General features: G+C 43.8%; 1 protein-coding gene across 1 annotated transcript in view; it reads left to right on the top strand.

The window, feature by feature from the left end:
* Window positions 1-20,686, top strand: part of LIMK2 (LIM domain kinase 2) — a 75,953-nt gene that overhangs the window by 33,900 nt on the left and 21,367 nt on the right. Inside the window, exons 4-9 of the mRNA XM_073629277.1 lie at window positions 5,877-5,986; window positions 9,119-9,283; window positions 9,453-9,543; window positions 9,696-9,859; window positions 10,671-10,842; window positions 11,090-11,176. Of these exons, the coding sequence (XP_073485378.1) occupies window positions 5,877-5,986; window positions 9,119-9,283; window positions 9,453-9,543; window positions 9,696-9,859; window positions 10,671-10,842; window positions 11,090-11,176 (789 nt within the window). The remainder of the gene's footprint in view (window positions 1-5,876; window positions 5,987-9,118; window positions 9,284-9,452; window positions 9,544-9,695; window positions 9,860-10,670; window positions 10,843-11,089; window positions 11,177-20,686) is intronic.

Below are 20,686 nucleotides of genomic sequence, written 5' to 3'. Positions count from 1 at the left end.
GGCATGGGTTTCCCCTCCAAGAGCATACCAGGCCCTTGGGTCTGGTATGGATTTTAAGGGGAACCCCCTACGCCGGAAAAACGGCATGGGGGTCCCCTCCAAATCTATACCAGACCCTTATCCGAGCAGGCAGCCCGGCCGGTCAGGAAAGGGGGTGGGGACGAGCGAGCGCCCCCTCCTGAACCATACCAGGCCGCATGCCCTCAACATGGGGGGTGGGTGCTTTGAGGCACTTGTCCCCATGTTGATGAGGACAAGGGCCTCTTCCCGACAACCCTGGCCGTTGGTTGTCGGGGTCTGCGGGTGGGGGGCTTATCGGAATCCGGGAGCCCCCTTTAATAAGAGGGCCCCCAGATCCCAGCCCCCCACCCTATGTGAATGAGTATGGGGTACATCGTACCCCTACCCATTCACCTAGGAAAAAAAGTGTCAATGAAAAAAACACACTAGACAGGTTTTTAAAGTAATTTTATTAGGCAGCTCCTGGGGTCTTCTTCCGACTTCGGGGGTCTCTTCCCTCTTCTCCACGCTCTCCGGCTTCTTCTCCGCGCTCTTCGGCTTCTTCTACGCGCTCCCCGGTTCTTCTCCTGCTCTCAGGTATCTTCTGCTGGGCTCCCTCCGCTATCTTCTTCTTTTTCCGGCTCTTTTGCTAGCGGTGGCCCGGCCTTCTCCGCCGTCTTCATTCCACTTCTCTTCTTCCAATGTTGACACGACGCTCTCTCCCACTGTAATGCCGTGTGTGCGGTCCGCAGGGACTTATATAGGGATGGGGCGTGGTCACTGGGTGATGTCACTCGGTGACCCCGCCCCTTATTACGTCACAGTCCCATCATGCCGCGGGACTGTGATGTAATAAGGGGCGGGGTCACCAGGTGACATCACCCAGTGACCACGCCCCATCCCTATATAAGTCGCTGCGGACCGCACACATGGCATTACAGTGGGAGAGAGCGTCGTGTCAACATCGGAAGAAGAGAAGAGGAATGAAGACGGCGGAGAAGACCGGGCTACCGCTAGCAAAAGAGCCAGCAAAAGAGCAGAAGATAGCGAAGGAGTCCGGCAGAAAATACCGGAGAGCGCGGAGAAGAAGGAATAAGACCCCTGGAGCCGGAAGAAGACCCCCAGAGCTGCCTAATAAATTGGTTTAAAAACCTGTCTAGTGTTTTTTTTATGGACACCTTTTTTCCTAGGTGAATGGGTAGGGGTACGATGTACCCCATACTCATTCACATAGGGTGGGGGTCGGGATCTGGGGGCCCCCTTATTAAAGGGGGCTCCCAGATTCCGATAAGCCCCCCCACCCGCAGACCCTGACAACCAACGGCCAGGGTTGTCGGGAAGAGGCCCTTGTCCTCATCAACATGGGGACAAAGTGCTTTGGGGTGGCGGGGGGCAGCAGGGCGCCCCCCTGCCCCAAAGCACCTACCCCCCCATGTTGAGGGCATGCGGCCTGGTACGGTTGGGGGGGGGGCCGCGCTCACTCGTCCCCACCACCTTTCCTGACCGGCCGGGCTGCGTGCTCGGCTAAGGGTCTGGTATGCATTTGGGGGGACCCCCACAACATTTTTTCGGCGTGGGGGGGGGTTCCCCTTAAAATCCATACCAGACCCAAGGGCCTGGTATGCTCTTGGAGGGGGAACCCATGCCGGTTTTTTTATTTACAATTTGGCGCGGAGTTCTCCCTCAAGATCATCTGAGTACAAGTCGCATGCCGAAGTCGGATCATGCAAGATGGCGATCCGACTTTGATCCGACTTCAATGATAGTCAATGGGCTGAAGTAGGATCAAAGTCGGACCAGAGTAGTTCAGGGAGCATTTCTAAAGTCGGAACGACTTGTGTTGGACCAGTAAGGATGGCTCCCATAGGGAAACATTGAATTTCACACGTCATGCGACATGAGCTCCCAATGTCGGAGCGTTTGTCGGACCAGTGTGAACCCAGCCTCATTCTTCATTTCTTTGCCTCCTAGACCTAAATGAGTAATTTAACAGTTGCAGGGTGGACGCAGTCCCATTGCAAGGGTGAATTTTCAAGCTTCCAGGAGTTGGACTTTAATCGCCATGTTAAACATTTTTGACACATAAGGGTGGCTTCACACCACCCCAGTGTGGTCCTGCTGTGCTTTGGCCACTGTTTTCATGTGCGTTAGCTGCCCTTTCCTATATATCCTATTATGAGGTCCCACAGTTGTGGTAAGCTCTCAGAATGCACACCAAAGATGCAGCATGCGGGAGTTTTGGTGTGCTTTTTGAAATTGAGCAAAAGCCACAGGACCTAATAGAAATCTTTGGGAAAGCGTTGCTGACACGCATGCAAACTTTAGGAAAAGCTTAGCAGGGCAGAGTGAAGCCGCCCTGTGAAGCTAGCCTTAAAGCCGCTTTCACACTGCTGTGCTGCAGTTTGGCCACAGCTCTGGTGTACCTGTGGCTTTCATGCGGGCAACCTGTAGTTTGCCATAGACCTTCCATTAGGTAGCGCATTTTCGGAAAGTGCACCAAAGGTTCTGCATGCTGCGTCCTCAGTGTAGTTTCAGAAAACGCACCCAAACCACACAAACTAATAGAAAGTCTGTGGGGAAACTTCAGGTTAACTGCATGAAAGCCACGGGTACACCTGTGCTGTGGCCAGACCACAGAGCAACAGTGTGAAAGCGGTCTTAGCATGGGGATAGATAACTTGCATTCAGAGGTGGCTAAACACCACCTCTGGACACATCAACCCTCATTGCTATGGCTGCATACAAACTTGCATATTGGCTGTGGCCAGTTTGTGTGCATCTAGAACTCAGCGGCCTAGATGCATGCTGTCTGTACCCAGTGTCGGTTGGAGACTTTATTAGCATGTAACCACTCAGATGAGTTGTTACATACAAACAACAAATCTGCAAAACTGACAGCTGTCATTGGTGGCACACAGTGCATGCAGCTTTTAGGCTACTTTCACACTGGAGTGGGTGGGCATTAGCAGTAAAGCACCACTTTTCGGCTGCTAGCAGGGAGCTTTGAACCCCCCGCTAGCGGCTGAAGAAAAGAATTAAAAGCAACCGAAAAGCGCTGCTGCCCATTGATTTCAATGGCAGGGGCAGTTTAGGATGCTGCTTGCGGGACATTTTTTCCCATCCTGCAACCGCCCCAGTGTGAAAGCACTCGAGCTTTCACACTGAGGGAGGCATGAGAGGCGCTTTTCAGGCACTTTATAGGTGCTTTTTTTTAGCACTAAGACGCCTGAAAAGCACCCCAGTGTGAAAGGGGTCTTAATGTCACCGGCCAGAATGTACCAATTTTTGCCAGCACCCTCCCCTGGCTGCCCCTATGCACCTGTGTGAATGTAGCCTTATGGGATGGAAAAACTGCTTTAAGCAAACAAAAGCCTGTCAACACATATTCTAAAAGTTCTTTTTTTTCTTGGCGTTCACCTTCTTCCTCTGTACTGCCATAGACTATTCTGACAGATCAGCCTGCTCTGTCTTACTGCTGCAACCACTGAGTAGGAAAGCGGAGCAGGAACTGTTCTGGGTCAGTGACTTGGCATGTTTTAAAGCCCTCATGTATTTTTAATGACAGCTTTACTTTTGACATTTCTAAAAGAATTCAGCTGTTTTTATTGACTTGCGTAGGAGAAATAGAAGTAAGGCAGAAGGCAGACAGGTGCTAGAATTCTGAATTAAAACATGAGGCTGTTATTGCTTACCTGCTGATTGAAAATATTGTATCAAACTTCAATATTTGAAGCTACTGACCTGAAAAAAAGCATGCAGCAGGTGAAATCAGAATTGCATGGTTTCTCCAGCTCAACAACTCATGGTTTTAGATCAGAAATGACCGACAGGCCAATGGGGCTGCACAGTGAGGACTATTGAATTGGGATTTCTAGTAGTGGGATGCACTCGGACAGGTGGGGAAAATGTATTAAAAGATAGTTTTATAGATACAGTTTTCCTTTTAAAATTACCCTGTCACCAACTTAAGAAAATCGTAGAGAAAAACACAGAAAAATCAAATGGCATTTAAATTTGCATTCTTGTAGTGGTGTGTTTTTTTTTTTTTTTTTGTTTTTTTTATTTCCATAAATTTTACTTTTTTTTACTTGCAGTATGCCTCTGAACTTGCTAGAAAATGTGACTAATCAATTCCCTAGCACAGCCCCCCTCACCCTGCACATTTGGCTTTAACATTTTTTTTCCACATAAATAATGTAAGAATCTGGGTGTAAAATTGTAGGTTGAATGCAGCCACTGTTCGGGCATTCTGACAGCCTCTGCCCGCACCTGTTAGAATACATTAGCACAGCAGGGGGATTCGTCCGTCCATGCTGTATAGCATTGATGGAGGAACCTGTTAGATTCTTTTTGGTTCAGCCGGCAAACTAAACAAAAAAAAAAAAAAGCAATAGCCAGCATCAGAAAGACACGTGCAGTGTTTCACTTAGGGTTACTAAACCCACATCAGTAAAATCAGTCTATACGCAATAAAGCATGCTTGTTATACTCACTGTGGAACCTAAGAGGTTAATCCTCTGCATTGGGTAAAAAGTTGTTTGACTCTGTCTTCTCTGGTCCTCGCCCTCTTCCACAGTCCCCAATCTATCTGCTGATAGAACAGAGCCTTGGGGGCACTATGCACATGCTCAGTTTGGTGTGTGTTGCTAGAAAGTTGTGTTTTTTTTTTTTTCTTGGGAGAGTATCTGAACAGTGCTATTTGGCCCTGTGCTGATCACATGCAGAGGGTCAGGGGTCCTACAGCCTCATAGGACAATGAGGGGAGAATGAAAACTCTTCCTACAAGCTTTAATCACTGCTCGGCTGGACACTGATAGACGTCAAGAGTGCTATATACTGCTGATGAGCAAAGGTATTTAGCAGTTTATATTTACTAAAATAATAGCATTTTCATATTTTGTGGGAAACCAGATATAGTGAATGCAGGGTCCTGGGTTTGGTAACACTTAGACCCCTTTCACACTGAGACATTTTTCAGGTACTTTTGGGCTAAAAATAGTGCCTGTAACCCACCTGAAAAACGGCTCCCCTGCAGTCTCGGTGTGAAAGCCGTAGGGTTTTCACACTGAGGCTATGCGCTGGCAGGACATTAATAAAAAACTCCTGCAAGCAGCATCTTTGGAGCGGTGAAGGAGCAGTGTATACATCGCTCCTGCGCTGCCAAACCGCCGGCAAAGTGTTGCTGGTCATTTTAACCCTTCTTCAGCCGTTAGCGGGGGTTAAAACCGCCCCGCTAGCGACCGAAAACCCCCGCAAAAAACGGCAGCGGCGCTAAAAATGGCGTTTTACTGCCGACGCCCCAGTGTGAAAGGAGCCTTAAGGCCCCTTTCACACTGAGGCGCTTCTAAACTGACAGTAAAGCACTGAGCGCTTTTGAAGAGCTTTTCAGGCGCTTTTGAAGAGCTTTCCACTAATTTCAGTGGAGAGGGGCGTTTTTTCATCGCCCTGCCAGCGCACTGCCCCAGTGTGAAAGTATTTATTGATTTTAATTGAAATATTTTTTCGTGAGCTTTTCAGGTGCTTTTTTTTAGCATGAAAGCTCCTGAAAAGCACCTCAGTGTGAAAGGGGTCTTAATGTCACTTTAGTGTATATCCCTAAAGCACACATATTGCCCATACAATGTGAAATTCGAAATGTATTACAAACCTTTTTTCTATTCTGTACTGTACTCTTTAGAATAAGCATCATTTATATGAAATCAGGAGAAGTGAAATTTGTTTGTATGGTATGCTGGATTGCAGTTTTATTATTGCTTGCATTTCTTGCAGTAATAATATACAGTTTCTCCATACAACTCCTTCTCACCTAACTACGTATCTTGGTAACACACACTGGGAGTTTTCTGTCTTCTGCAATTATCTGCATTCTCTTTCAGGTGGTCTCCCACTACAAGTTCCACCCAGAATGCTTTTCATGCTCTGGCTGCAAAGCTGTGATCGAGGAGGGGGAGTCGTTTAGTTTAGTGGACAGTACAGCACTTTTCTGGTGAGAATTATGGATTTTGTCTTGTGTGGTGTCTGTGCTCTTTCTATGCGTAATTTAAAAAAAAAAAAAATTTATATATATATATATATATATATATATATATATATATATATATATATATATATATATATATATATATATATATATATATATATATATATATATATATGTGTGTGTGTATACTGGATATACACATTTATGGAGTATGTAAATGCGGTAAGCTTAATTTTAATAACCCCTGCAACACTTGTACCTGCTGTACAGGCATACAGTATGTGCATATTACTTACACTTGATATCCTCGGCTTTAAACACTGCTAATAGCATTTTTTAAGTGTACAATAGCGTTTTCTATGGCTACAATATCAAATTATCACTATTTTTTTTTTGTGTTTTTGTTTCAAAAGTACCATAAACATTTTTTGACCAAACTCTTTCCTTAAAGCTGAGCTTGGGAGAAGTAAAATCCAAAACTGTGTTGCACTACTACACATGAAGATCAGCCAATTGTTTAGTGAGCACATGCTGTGTGTCTGCATTCATTATACATGTAGATTTCCTGATATGTGAAGAATTGTTCAGTTTAGGAACCCAGCCAATAATTGATTGGTTTCTTTATCCTTCGTAGGTTGGACACCTAAATGAGATGCTCTCTGGTTCAGTGAATGAATCAGTTCACTCATTGTGTCAGACAAGGAGTGAATAAACTGTACTTCCTAAAAGCAATACTTTTGTATAGATTTTTTCCCTTAACGGTCTTCAATTTAATTTAATATGGTGACTGTACTGACTGACAAACAAGAAGTCACTAGTGGAAGAATGCCTTTACTGGAGGCACTCAAACCTTTTGCCAATATAACGTTTTTGCTATCACAAGGGGGGGTTATCAAGACCCCCAATATTCTCCCCTTCCCCCTTCTCTGCCCTCCAATGTAGCTAATCGAACACGAATCATGCTTGATTAGCTGCTTCCCTGGCCACAGTAGCTCAGCAATGACAGCTCTGAACTTGGAAGTGACAAAATGCTCATCGCTTCCAGCTTCATTACTTGCAGAGAAGATTGGGGAAGGTATGTTCCTCGATCTCCACCTGCTATCACTGTTTGCCAGGTTTACTGGTCCTGGCTCTCCAGGGAAAGGGGAAAGCCATGGGTGGCAGCAGTGCAGGGGGCCCGTTTCACTATGGTAAATATGATTGGCCACTTTCACTGACAGCCGATTGCCAGCTGCAAATTTTTTATTTACCAAGTGCATGAAGTCTTAAAGTCTAGGATATTTTAAAGAGCATAAGGACAGCAAGTAGTTAATCTGACCTTACACTGCCAAATTTTTTAAACGTTTGTTTGACAGAGCATTCGATGTACCCATCATTGACTTTTTGTTCAACTGCAACAAATTTTCATTCAATTGCTATACCAATTTATAGAAGCGTAAAGTCTCATTTAAAAAAAATAAATAAATAAATAACAAACATGTTATACTTGCCTTCTCTGTGCAGTTGGTGTTGCACAGAGCAGTCCCGATCCTCCTCTTCTTGGGTCCCTCTTTGCTGCTCCTGGCCCCTCCCTCCTGTCAAGTGTCCCCACAGCATGCAGCTTGCTATGGGGGCACCCGAGCCGAGTCACAGCTCCCTGTGTCCATTCAGACACGGAGCCCTGACTAGGCCCCGCCCCCTATCATCTGATTGTCTAACTAACTTTAAATGACAGCCGGGGGAGCCAATGGCACCGCTGCTGTGTCTCAGCCAATCAGTTGGTGAGTCCAGGGCAGCAAAGACACTCGTGAACATCGCTGGAGAGAGATAGGGCCCAGGTAAGTAATTAGGGGGGGCTGGGGAGACTGCTACACACGGAAGGGTTTTTTTTTTTTTTTTTTATCTTAATGCATAGAATGCATTAAGATAAAAAACCTTCTGCCTTTACAACTCCTTTTAAAGTAGAACTATAGGCAAAACTTTTTATTGCTTTGATTTTTGGATAGCGTAAGGGAGGTTAATAACCCCTGTCGGATTTATCCTTTTACAATAGTATACAAATACAGTACAAAGGATTTTTTCCCAGTAAGGGCCACATTAACATTCGTTCAGATCGTAAACAAGAAAATTTTCCATCCTGAGCCCTTGAATTTTCTTGTCCATATGGTCATAAACAAATGTTGATTTGTCCCCACTGTTAAGCTTTGTTCACCGAGGCATTTGCACTTGCCCCCCCTACAGGGGCGTATTTTGCTGGCACAGGGATGAACAGGTGTTTCATGCATTTTTTTGAGTTTGGTTTTTTGGGGTTTTTTTGTGTGCCGCTAAATGCAACAAAACTTTTCATTTGTAGACGCTCCATTGATTTCTGTAATTTTGAGTTTAGATGCATAGAAAATGCTGTATATATTTATGTTGTAGGCCCCTGTGTGAATGAGCCCTAAAGGAGAGAGAGTACAATCAGATTGTATAGAGTATGGTCACTATAAGCCTGAAAAGGTCTGTCTGCAGTTCTGGCAGTCTTGATAGCAGAGAAGCAATGAACTTTATGAAGCAATATAATCGCATGCTTTACATCTCTCATCCAAGTAAACAAAAGGAAACGGAAATGTTTAAAAAAAAAAAAGAGGATGCATGTGTTTCAGCAATCTGGAAATGTTTAACCAAATAAATAACTCTGGTACACTGTGACTTAGAATTTGAGATTCTTTTTTTGGAGGCAATTAAATGCTGCCAAAATGGCATTGTAGCACCAGTTCTGCTCAAATCATGTTGTTTATATTCAGAATGTATAATTCGCTAATATTAATAATTACATTGTAATTACATTACAACAATACATTCTGAATATAAACAACACTTTTTTTTTGTGATATCAGTTACATGCATAATAATTGCAGCTATATTATTTTGGTCATCATCTAGTATTTGCCACTTATTTATTTACTAGTTCATATCAGCGCTTCAGTACACTTTTTACTTTGTAACAGAAATATTAGTAAATGTGTCACATGGTGTACAATGCATGTTTTTGGTTTGCACCCAAACTTTTATTATTTTGCATTTTGCCCACATAATTTGTGTAAGTTTACAAAAATGCAGAGTCCTATTGTTTGTAATATAATAAGTAATTCTGTTCCATGTTGCTTACTTCTATAGTGGTCCGTGCCAAAAGCTACTTCTTCTGCAGCCACGTTTTGAGGGCCTTTGCAATGAATCGGCTCAGGAACAGCAGCCGCACATGCTCACCCTTCTACGTCTGCCTCCTAATGCAACTGGCGATAGAGGCTTCTCTGTATCAGTGGAGGACATGCAGGTCACCGAGTGAGTAGGCATCTTTTTAGTGTTTGCAACCAATACGTTTTTAGCTTTTTTTTTTTTTTTTTTTTTTTTGGAAGAAAGATAAAAAAAAAAATGGAATGCATTTATTTATTTTAATCTTTATTTAAACTTCTTTTTTTTTCTTTTTTTTTTTTTTTTCATGCAATTGCAGAGTAACATTTGAGGCACGGAACTTGGTATACCCTGGGGATCGCATCTTGGAAATTAATGGCTCTCCTGCCGTTGCACTACCACCTAAAGAGGTCAGGAGTTGCATTGTTTTGTTTTGTCCAGAATGGGGGTACCTATTCTGGTTAGATGTTGACGGCATGAAGGCTCAATGTGTGTGTGTGTGTGTGATTTTGGTAATTTGCCATCTCCTCCTTATAATTCCCTTCCTACACCCTTCCTTCAGGCTGATAAACTGCTTTCCTGCTCAGACCGGACCCTGCAGCTTCTGGTAGAGCACAACCCCCCACTGGCTTCCCCAGTGACTAGCGCTCCCCCTAAATCTCCTTCTCTTCACACTCGTGATGCAAGAAGCCTCAATGAAAACAACACCAAGCGGTGCTCCATCCGGTCAGATTACCCTCATTGTTCGATTTGCTTTTTGTTTATTTCATTTACACTTCCAAAAGCACCAATTTTTCTACCAGCTCTAGTAAAATCTATTAACCCCTTCCCTCTCCCTCTAATAGGTAACCCTGCAGTCTTGTTAATATCAGTACTCCTTGTACTATAATATTGCCTGTACTCTTCTGGCTTACATCTGGTGATCCAAAGCTGGCCATACAAAGAACAAAACGAAACCGATAACCTGTGTTTGCAAGGTTCTGTAACACAACTCCAGTTCTATGTGATAGAAACATAGGGAACCTCAAAAGAGCAGCGCAAAGGGAATATCCTGGGGATTTAAATGTCAGCCATTTGCCTGCTGATGGAGTAGACCTATGCAGTCATTGTACTCCAGCACCAGTGTGGACTTATGGAGAGATCACCCTACCCACCCAACCAATGGATGTAAAAAGCGGTCAGTTCCATGGACTGCCTTTACTGTACTAAAAACACTCAAATGTGTTGTGTAGGGACAAGTTCACCTAGCATGCGCGAACCGTGGATATGAATATGAAAATGGGATACCCTGAGGGCCTGATCATTCGTATGCAGGTGATTTTGGCTCAATTTGTAAGGCCAGCTTTAATCACTCTTTTTGGTGTTTAATAGTGCATGAAATACCTCTTGGCATCATTTCGTCTAGAAATTCACTATTTGTGGTTTTCCTTTTTTTTGTCTTTCTGTGTCAGTAGTTTTTGATTTGTATCTCATCCAGCCACACAAACCTTTATCTTCCTGCCATCTGACATGTCCATGATTTTCACCCCACATACAGACGCAGCAACAGTAACACCCGTTCTCCAGGGCCGTGTTCCCCGAAAGACCCTCGCTCCGTGTACCGCTCAGAATCCCTGCGCAGCACGGGGGCAACTCAACAGATCTTCCGGCCATGTGAATTGCTACATGGTGAAGAACTGGGGAAAGGATTTTTTGGAAGAGCCATTAAGGTGGGTGGTTTCTAGATCAGTTTTTTGTTTTTGTTTTTTGTTTTTTTGTTTTTTGTTTTCTTTTAAAGTGATAGTAAACGCTCTTTTTATATTTTACCTTTTTCCTACAGGTAAGCCTACAGCGTCTTAAAGGGCTGACGTACAGTTACGGCGGCTCGCCCAGGGGAGCCAACCTGCCGCAGTATAACTGCAGTGGCCAGTCGGGAACCAGTTAAACCGCATACAAAAAATTATTTTCTGCTTACAGGTCACACACAGAGCCACTGGGAAAGTGATGGTTATGAAAGAGCTTATACAGTTTGATGAACAAACTCAGAAAACTTTCTTGACAGAGGTAAATTTAGTGTGTGTGTGTGTATATATGTGTATATATATATTTATATATTACAAATCCTGTTTTGTATTTTACTTGGCTTTTTTATAAAATACACAAAATATGTCTAAATATAAGTATAAGTAGAATGTACCTTCCATCTCTCCCTTCATTTGTTTCATTTCTCAAAGGCAAGCTTTTTTCTACTATACTCAGGACTTCCTGTTTTAGGGTGGCTATGTTCGATAACCATGCCCCTTTTTTGTATGTGAACAGTCACCCTTTTTCAGATCACCCCGAGATGGATTAGACATCATCTATGTGCAGATGCAATGCTTTTTATGGGAATTGTTGAATGCATAGAGTGGATCATGTGACCAGAAATAACTGCTCGCTCTACACTAGTAGCTGTGAGGTGCATCAGAGGAGGGTAGGGAGTGTGTACAGGGCAATCAAGATGCCTGAAAACAAGGGTAAAAGAATTTAAAAGAGGAGTATGTGTTTTAAAAAAAGAAACATTTATACTCCCCTGACCACCGTAGCTTCTAAGACTGAGAACTTAGCAAAGTCTGCATCAATCCAGAGCCTGGACCAGCTGAGTGACTTCAGCCGACAGCGGGTTTTAGCCCGAAAACGGGCTGAAAACAGGTTACAGGAGTGCAGAACGAACTGCACTCCTATGATCCCCAAGAGCTTTGGCTATACTTCTCCTTTTAATAATAAGCCGTAGTATAATTGATATTTTAGAACAATTAATGTAGTTAGTTGATGGAGTTCAGTGTCATTTTAAGCTTGCTAAGCTGGTAGCAGGAGATGTCTACAAACACCTTTTTAGATCTCTTCAGAAGTGCCCAAGGTGCTCCGCTATGCAAACTTCACTACTGAAAGTCAAGTTGTGGCTTGGAGTCTACCACACTACACTACTGGTCAATGAGACCCCATATCACATTGTAAGATACAGATGGAGAAGGAACAAAGTGTGTTTTTTACATACTTGTATAAAGCTGTAAAAGAAATCAACTTGAATTAATTTGTAAATGTATGTGTATGTTATGTTATAAGAACTTGTTTCTATGTAAAATGTGTAATTATACTTATATATACACATGGGGGCAGTCATATTGCTTAATTCATATGCAGGGTTTCCCTCTCTGCTGTGCTACACAATGATTTTGCATGACTGCGTCTTAAAATGATGCAAGTGTATGAATCAGCTGACTCATTGCACTCCCTGCCTAAAGGAACTCTTATTGTAACAGTTGTTAAAGAGAGGTATGTCCAAAGTTTTGCCCAATCACTGCCAGTGGCTATAGCTGCCAGCAGTGATCATTGTATTCTGACGGCAGGAAAGGCTCCCCGCTAGCAGAACATAATAGTGCTGTGCAAGGGATTCCACTGACTGTGTTGATGGGGGAATTGAGCAATTTTCTTTCCTTCAATCTGTGGTTAAAGAAAAGAAAATTGCATAATCCGGGCCTGCTTTACAACTGGTTGGGGTGTGTATGTTTGTTTTCTTAGTAACCTTAAACTAATTCTTTTAAGATGTGATTGTAGACTGAGTGATTGTCTCCTGTAATCGCTACCCTACAATTCTTTTTAGAACAACAGGAAAAATATTGAGTGTCAAGACTGTAAGGTGATGCCACTTAAAGTATAACTTCAGGCACAGCTTTTATTTTATTTTTGTGGAGAGGTATTAGAACACCTGTCAGTTTTTTTTTTTTTTTTCTTTTTTTTTTTTATTGCAGGTTGTATTCTGATTCTGGCTTTGATTGGGTCTCAGGTCTAGTAACCCAGAAGCAACGCCATGACATCACTTCTGGTTTACTAAGAACTTAAAGGTGCCAGATTTGAAAAAAAAATGAACGTATTCAAAACAGCCAAACTTGGCGTTTTGAATGCTTTCAAGTGCAAAGAAGGGATTTGGGGTCTTATAGAACCCAGATCCCTCCATAAAGAGTGCCTGTCACTGCCTATTACTGTCACAAGGGATGTTTACATTTTTTGTGACAGCAATAAAAGTGATCAAAAATACAAATTTAAAGGGACAGTGGAAAAATAATAATTTTTTTTAACCACTTGAAAATTACTTGGAGCCCCCAAACTTTATATATAATATAATATAAACACCCTAGAGAAAAAAATGGCGGTCGTTGCAATACTTTCTGTCACACTGGATTTGCGCAGCAGTCTTACAAGCACACTTTTTTGGAAAAAATACACTTTTTTGAATTGAAAAATAAGACAACAGTAAAGTTTGCCCAATTTTTTTTTTTTATATTGTGAAAGATAATATTACGCCGAGTAAATTGATATCCAACATGTCACGCTTCAAAATTGCGCCCGCTCGTGGAATGGCAAAAAATTTTAACATTAAAAATCTCCATAGGCAACGTTTAACAAAATTCTACAGGTTGCATGTTTTGATTTACAGAGGAGGTCTAGGGCTAGAATTATTGTTCTTGCTCTACCAATCGCGGCGATACCTCACATTAACGCTGTTTTCATATGCGGGCACTTCTCACGTATGCGTTCGCTTCTGCATGCGAGCTCGGCGGGACGGGGCGCATTTAGAAAAAAAATGTTTTCTTATTTATTTTACCTTTTTATTTTCACACTGTTCTTTAAGAAAAAAATTTGTGCCACTTTTAGTCCTATTACAAGGAATGTGAACATCCCTTGTAATAGAAAAAAGTATGACCGGACCTCTTAAATATGAGATCTGGGGTCAAAAAGACCTCAGATCTTATATTTACACTAAAATGCAATAAAAAATGGGCGGAAGTAACATTTTGACATCGGTGCCGCCCTGCAATGGTATGGAGACGGGTGGGGGCCATCTTCCCCTCACTCGTCTCCATACCAAGCCAGGGAGAGGACCCGATTGCCTCCGCCACTACCAACGGCTCCGGTAAGAGGCGTGAGGGGGGGTCCTTTTCCGCCGCAGATAAAAGTGATTTCGCGGCGAAGCCACCGCAGAGACCACTTTTATGTGAAACCGCACCTCCCACTGAAGAGGATACCAGGGTTATGGTAGCTAGATGCTGCCATAACAGCGATATCCCTCTTCAAACTGCCGACGTATATCGGTGTGAGCAGGTCCGGAAGTGGTTAAAGCGATCCATCCCTCCGCGCTTGCTCGGAGAAGCGAACGCTTGTGTAAGTTGCGCCCGCAAATGTAAACAGTGTTCAAACCACACATGTGAGGTATCGCCACAATTGTTAGAGCTAGAGCAATCATTTTAGGGCTAGACCTCCTTTGTAACTCTAAGCAGGTAACCTGTAGAAATTTTTAAAGCGTCACCTATGGAGATTTTTAAGTACTGTAGTTTGTCGCCATTCCACGAGTCTGCGCAATTTTAAAGCATGACATGTTAGGTTTTTTTTTCTTAAAGGGTAAATTTATTGATCTTTCACAATATGCAATAAACAGTGTTAAATATTCAACAAAACCCTCTCGGATTTTTTTCTCCTCCAGAGGGGCACTCGGCAGGGCTGCCCCCTTTCCCCCAGCTTGTTTGCACTTGCCCTGGAGCCCCTGGCGATTTTGGTCCGGGAATCCAGCCGTATAGTGGGACTCAGGATTGGCCCTCTGGAGGAGAAAATATCATTGTACGCTGACGATACCCTACTTTACCTGCAGGATGCCGGGCCCTCATTGGAGGCGGCTCTGGAGGCCTTTGACGAGTTTGGGCAATTCTCGGGGATACGTATAAACTGGTCCAAATCAGTCCTTTTCCCTTTAGATAAGCGGGCAAAGGAGCTGGCTCCTCAGACAGCATTGAGATGGGTGGAAGAATTTACGTACCTAGGTATAAAGATTGCTAGAGAACCCCAGGCATATCGGCGCCTAAACCTCCTTCCAATAGTCGCGCAACTAAAAGAGCACTGTTCCCGTTGGGCTAATCTGCCCCTAAATCTCCTTGGGAGGATCAATGTCTTGAAAATGATATACCTGCCCAAGCTCAATTATATATTCCGAAACTGCCCAACGTGGATACCCCAAATCTTTTTTAAAAATCTGGATACGTGTATTGGCTCCTTTCTATGGAGGGGATCGTCTCCACGTATAGCTCGCACTACCTTGCAGCTCCCCGTGAGTTTCGGGGGCCTGGCGTTACCTAACCTGACGGTGTACTACTGGGCGGCTGTCCTGGTCACGGTCAGGTGGTGGTTCGAACAATCTAGAGCTAACGCAGCGGTGTGTCTTGAGGCGGCTATCGTGGGATCCCTTACTGAACTAAGCAACCTGGCCTACCGCGGGACGTCGTCGTACCCCTCCTTGCCCGTTCCCACTGAAACTACCATAAGAGTCTGGGGAGTGGCTAGGAAAAGGTTCTTGGCTGCCAGCCAGTGGTCTCCATTCTGCCCGTTGTGGGGGAACTCCACCCTCCCGCATTTTCGGACCATTCCGGATCCGCAGGTCTGGGCCAGATATGGTATCAAGGTCTTAAAAGATATTATAATGTCAGGATCCCTTATTCCATTCCGTACACTAGCGACTAGGCATAATCTCCCGGGATGGATGTTTTTTCGTTACTATCAGCTGCGCCATGCCTTCCAGGCACAATTTCCGACCCCACCTATTATTCAGGCAGATGCGGTCGAGGAGTTGCTCTCACAAGAGGCCTTGCACAAACCCTTGTCTACGCTATACTTTACAATACTTAAGAAAGGCTCGCCCAAGATGGAAGCCTTGTGGGTTAAGTGGAAGACAGATATTCCGGACCTAGACAGGGAAGCTTGGGAGGAGTGTTTTGATAATGGTCTCCAGGTACTGATCTCCTCTAGGGATAAACTAATCCAGACCAAGTTTTTGCATAGGGTGTACTTCACCCCTCAGAGGCTGCACAGAGCGTTTCCGTTGAGATCCTCGAATTGTCCGAGGTGCCAATCACCGGATAGTGACTATATCCACATGTTTTGGAGCTGTCCTCGACTCTCCAGATATTGGGCTGCTATAGAGGAATTTGTACAGGTCAGACTACAGTTGGAAATTTCCCTATCGCCAGAATTGGCCCTCTTGGGTATCCAAGATGACGAACAGAGACCTCGCTACACCAAAATACTACTGGCCCTACTGTTATTCTATGCAAAAAAGGTGATTCTGTTAAAGTGGACGTCTAGTCGCCCCCCTACAATAAGAACCTGGGAAGACTCAATTAATGCGGTCATACCGCTCTATAAATTAACTTATATAAGTAGAGGTTGTCCCCAAAAATTCGCCAAAGTCTGGCAACCATGGACTGACCCGATCTGACCCCCCCTGCTGGGTCTCTGAAGGCTGTGGAGCTGGGCAGGTCTTTGTGGTGTGTGAAGGGTATGTTGACCCCCTCCCCCCCCCCCTATGTATTGTGCAATGACTATCTGTATTTTAAGCTGACGTCCCCCCCCCTTCCCCCCCCCCTCCCCACTGCCTGGTAACACCAAACCATACAACATTTAAATGCTGAGCCAATAACGTCTACTGTATAATATCTGTACGTTGTATAACTGTACTGTGTATTTCTCACACTATTTTCGTTTTTTTGTACATTCTGTATATCATTTTCTCAAATAAAGACCAACCTTGTTGTTAAAAAAAAAAATATTCAACAAAGTATATGGTCACATATTCAACATAAGCATTTGTGCAGTCATATGTATTTACTTTTCAACATACAGCAATTCAAATCTTTTCTACTGCTACAAAAAAAAATTTAAATTACAAACCTAATACAGGTACCTTAGTTATAGAGGTGCAATTATCCTAATGTAGGCATATCAGTCAGCACTTTGGTACTGAGTATCTACTATTCCTATTTTCATATCAAAGTTCTCCATGCTTGCACAAAAATGCTTCTTAAAACTTTCAGTGCAAGCAGATTTATGCTCCACAGACCATAATATGGCCTCCATGGACATTTACATCTCAGTGTCACCAGAGACCGAGGTGATCCAGCCGGATCATAGCTTCTCAAATTTTTTGGGGCATCCTCTGCAAGTGTATGTGAGCTTGAACAGTGGTAATTCTCTATTAATTAAGTCCACCCAGAATTGGACGGAAGGGACAATAGGATTTTTTTCATTTGAGGACTAGAGCCTGCTTGGCATAAAAAAAAAACAAGATACGCAAAAGGGTTTTCTTATTACTAGACATTTCTTCCTCGTCAAAGTCTCAGAGGAGGCACCTCGCTGGGTAGTAAATGTTTGGGAAGGCCAATCTATCCTCTAGGAATACCAGGATTGCCCTCCAAAATTGTGCTACTTGTGGGCACCTTCATATCATGTGAAAGTAGTTCCCCTCCTCTTCATGACAGCGATGGCATTCAGGGAAGTCTGCTCTACTCATCTGATACAGATGAGCTGGGGTATAATATATTCTATGTAGCAAGTTAAATTGTATTACCTTGTCCCTAGCAGATATAACCGAGGGTAAAAGATCCCCCACCACCTCCGTCCATGTTTCATTAGTCAGTGTTGGGATGTCGGAGGTCCACTGTCTCGCTACTTTTTCCATTATCTTGGATGCGGAGGGCAGGAGAAGGGAGTAGTATCTAGATATCAATTTAGTATGATCATCCTCAAGCATAAGTTTCTCTAATTTGGCAGGGAGAAGTGATATCTCCGTCAACCCGAACTGTGCTGTGATTGCATGCCTCAATTGCAGGTAGCCATAAAAATATTTGTTGTGGACCTTGTATTCTAACTGGAGGTCCTGAAATGTTTTAAAGACCCCTGCTGAGAACAATTGGTGTACATATTTAATACTGTAATTAACCCATCACATTCCATCAGGTATTTTGTATACTTCTGGTAATTGGGGATTAAGCCAGAGAGGAACATTGGGCGATTTATTCAAAGAGGAGTCCCCCATCTTTTTGTTGCATAGATGAAAGCTTTTGTACAAGAGTTTAAGGATGCTGGCTCCAGCAATGGGGTATGGGCCGTTTCTATAGATTACATTTCTCAGTGCTTCATAGGAGTGAACCAAGGCAGCTTGGGCGTCTACCGATGCAATGTCAAGGTCTGGAAAGAACCACTAGTGGATATGTGTCAATTGGGCCGCTAAGTAGTAACATTGGAGATTTGGCAAGGCTAGTCCCACTTCCCCAATAGGTAGGTGCAAGGTTTCCAGAGACACCCGGGGTGGCCTCGAGCCCCACAAGAATTAAGTTATTATCCCATTGATTTCGGTAAACAATTTTTTGGGGTATGCCAGAAGATATAAAGAAATCTAGGGAGATAGATCATTTTAACAATGTTGATTCTGCCTAATAAATTGAGAGGCAGTTTGGACCAGGTCTGTAGATTTGTTTTCAGGCGCTTCGTAAGGGGGGGGTAAGATTATTAGGGATATAAGTTTTAAGGGGTGATTGGATCTCCACTCCCAGGTAACGAAACGTATTCACCAACTGCAAAGGAGCCTCTGGGGGTATCGTGGGGATAAGGGGGGGGGGGGGGGTCCACCGGGAAAACTATGGATTTGCCCCAATTAACCTTAAACCCAGAATATGTACCAAAACTAGATATTATGTGCAGCGCTTGGGAGAGAGAGCCTTAAGCATCTGCCAGGTTCAGCAGCATATCATCTGCATACAAGGACGTTTTTTCTTCCAAGTCCTTCAGCCTGCAACCCTTAACTGTGCTATCTGCCCTAATCATGGCCGCCAATGGCTCTATCGCAATGGCAAACAGCAGCGGGGATAAAAGGCACCCCTGTCGTGTGCCCCTGCATATTTCAAAAGTGTCAGTCATGATATTGTTCACTCGTAGGCGGGCCAGAGGACTGGCATACAGCAGTCTCACCCAAGCAATAATTTTAGGTCCAAAACCCATCCGCTCGAGCGCTACTATTAAGTATGGCCATTTGATAGAATCAAATACCTTGTGGGTGTCTAAAAACAACACAATGCGTGTGTCAGGGTCAGGTCCCGTAGACTGCAGGACCGTGAACAGTCTGTGTAGATTAATAGCCGTAGAGCACATTGGTATGAAGCCATTCTGGTCAGAGTTAATGATGGAAGCAATCACCTTATTGAGTCACCTGGCAAGGAGTTTAGCTAGGATTTTAGCATCAACGTTACATAGTTAGTACGGTTGAATGTCTACAATTGTCCCTATCCCTATACATTGTGTCTCATTAAGATGCTCGTCTATTATATTATTATTTAAGGTACCCATACCGCGCCATCAGTTTACGCAGCGCTCCACACATACATCGCACACTCACAACGGTCGCTACCCTCAAGGAGCCCACAATCCAAGGTCCCCAACTCACATTCATATACTAGGGCCATTTTTTTTTGGGACAGAAGCCAATTAACCCACCTGCATGTCTTTGGAGTGTGGGAGGAAACCGGAGCACCCAGAGGAAACCCATGCAGACACAGGGAGAACATGCAAATGCCAGGCAGGTAGTGCTGTGGTTAGGATTTGAACCAGCGACCCTTTTTGCTGCTAGGCGAGAGTGCTACCCACTACACCACTGTGCCACCCACATTGATTAATGAGATAGAGCGATATGTCTCACAGAAATTATGATCTTTGTGTGGCTTGGGAATTAGGACTATTAAAGCCTCTCTGAGTGAGTCTAGGAGCATACCTTTCTCAAAGGCATCATTGTACACTTTCAGTATTTTTTGTGCTAAGAATTCCTGGTACGTGCAGTACCACTCCACTGGATACCCGTCCAACCCCAATGTTTTGTTAGGATGGAGAGAGTGCATCGCCTCCCCTATCGACAGAGACAGAGACTGGAAGATCTAGCTCCGTCGCTGCCTCCGGAGACAGAGCAGTAAGCGGAATCTGCTCCAAAAAACTCTGCACCTTTGCTGTATCATATCTCACGGAGGATGAGTACAGAGTAGAATAAAATTGGAGGAATGCACTCGCTATATCCTCTGGGAGGAACATAAAGTTTGGTGTTCATCATAGATTTGGGGAATAGAGACAGATGCATGTTGCAAGTGGGCTAAGTAAGCTAGTAATTTACTATTCTTGTCTCCAAATTCGAAAATTCGTTGAGATTGATAAAGTAATTTTTTCTGAGTTTTTTTTTTTTTCCACCAATACCAGCTCTAGTTGTCGAGCAAAATCTCGTCATACCCTAAAGTTAGAGGAGGATGGATTTCTAATATATTCTACCTCAGCCATCCATGCCCATTTGTTCACATTCCTCACGTTTCCATTCCCTGTCCATTCAAATTTTTTTAATGACCCCTGAAGTGGAGCCCCTAAGGGTAGCTTTAAATGCATCCTAGGTGACACCCAGGGTGACATAATCTCTGTTATCCTTCCAGAACTCACGCATAGCGGTGGCGGAAGATCTTTCAAAATATTCCTCTCTTTGGCCACAGGGGGCTCAGTCTCCATAGGTTGTACCCTGAGGAATGACCAACAGTCACCGTTAATGATAGGGGGGAATAATCCGAAATTGCTTGCGGAAGATATTGTATTACCACCACCCTGATGAAAATATCCTTGGTTAGAAAGCACATATCTAGCCTCAAGAGTGTATAGAAGGTAGAGGAGTAGCAAGAATAAGCCAGA

Source organism: Aquarana catesbeiana, linkage group LG01 (genome assembly GCF_042186555.1).
Source record: "Aquarana catesbeiana isolate 2022-GZ linkage group LG01, ASM4218655v1, whole genome shotgun sequence".
In the NCBI taxonomy this organism is placed as follows: Eukaryota; Metazoa; Chordata; class Amphibia; order Anura; family Ranidae; genus Aquarana; species Aquarana catesbeiana.
The sequence above is the reverse complement of the archived record's forward strand: the minus strand, read 5'-3'. Positions and strand labels throughout refer to the sequence as shown.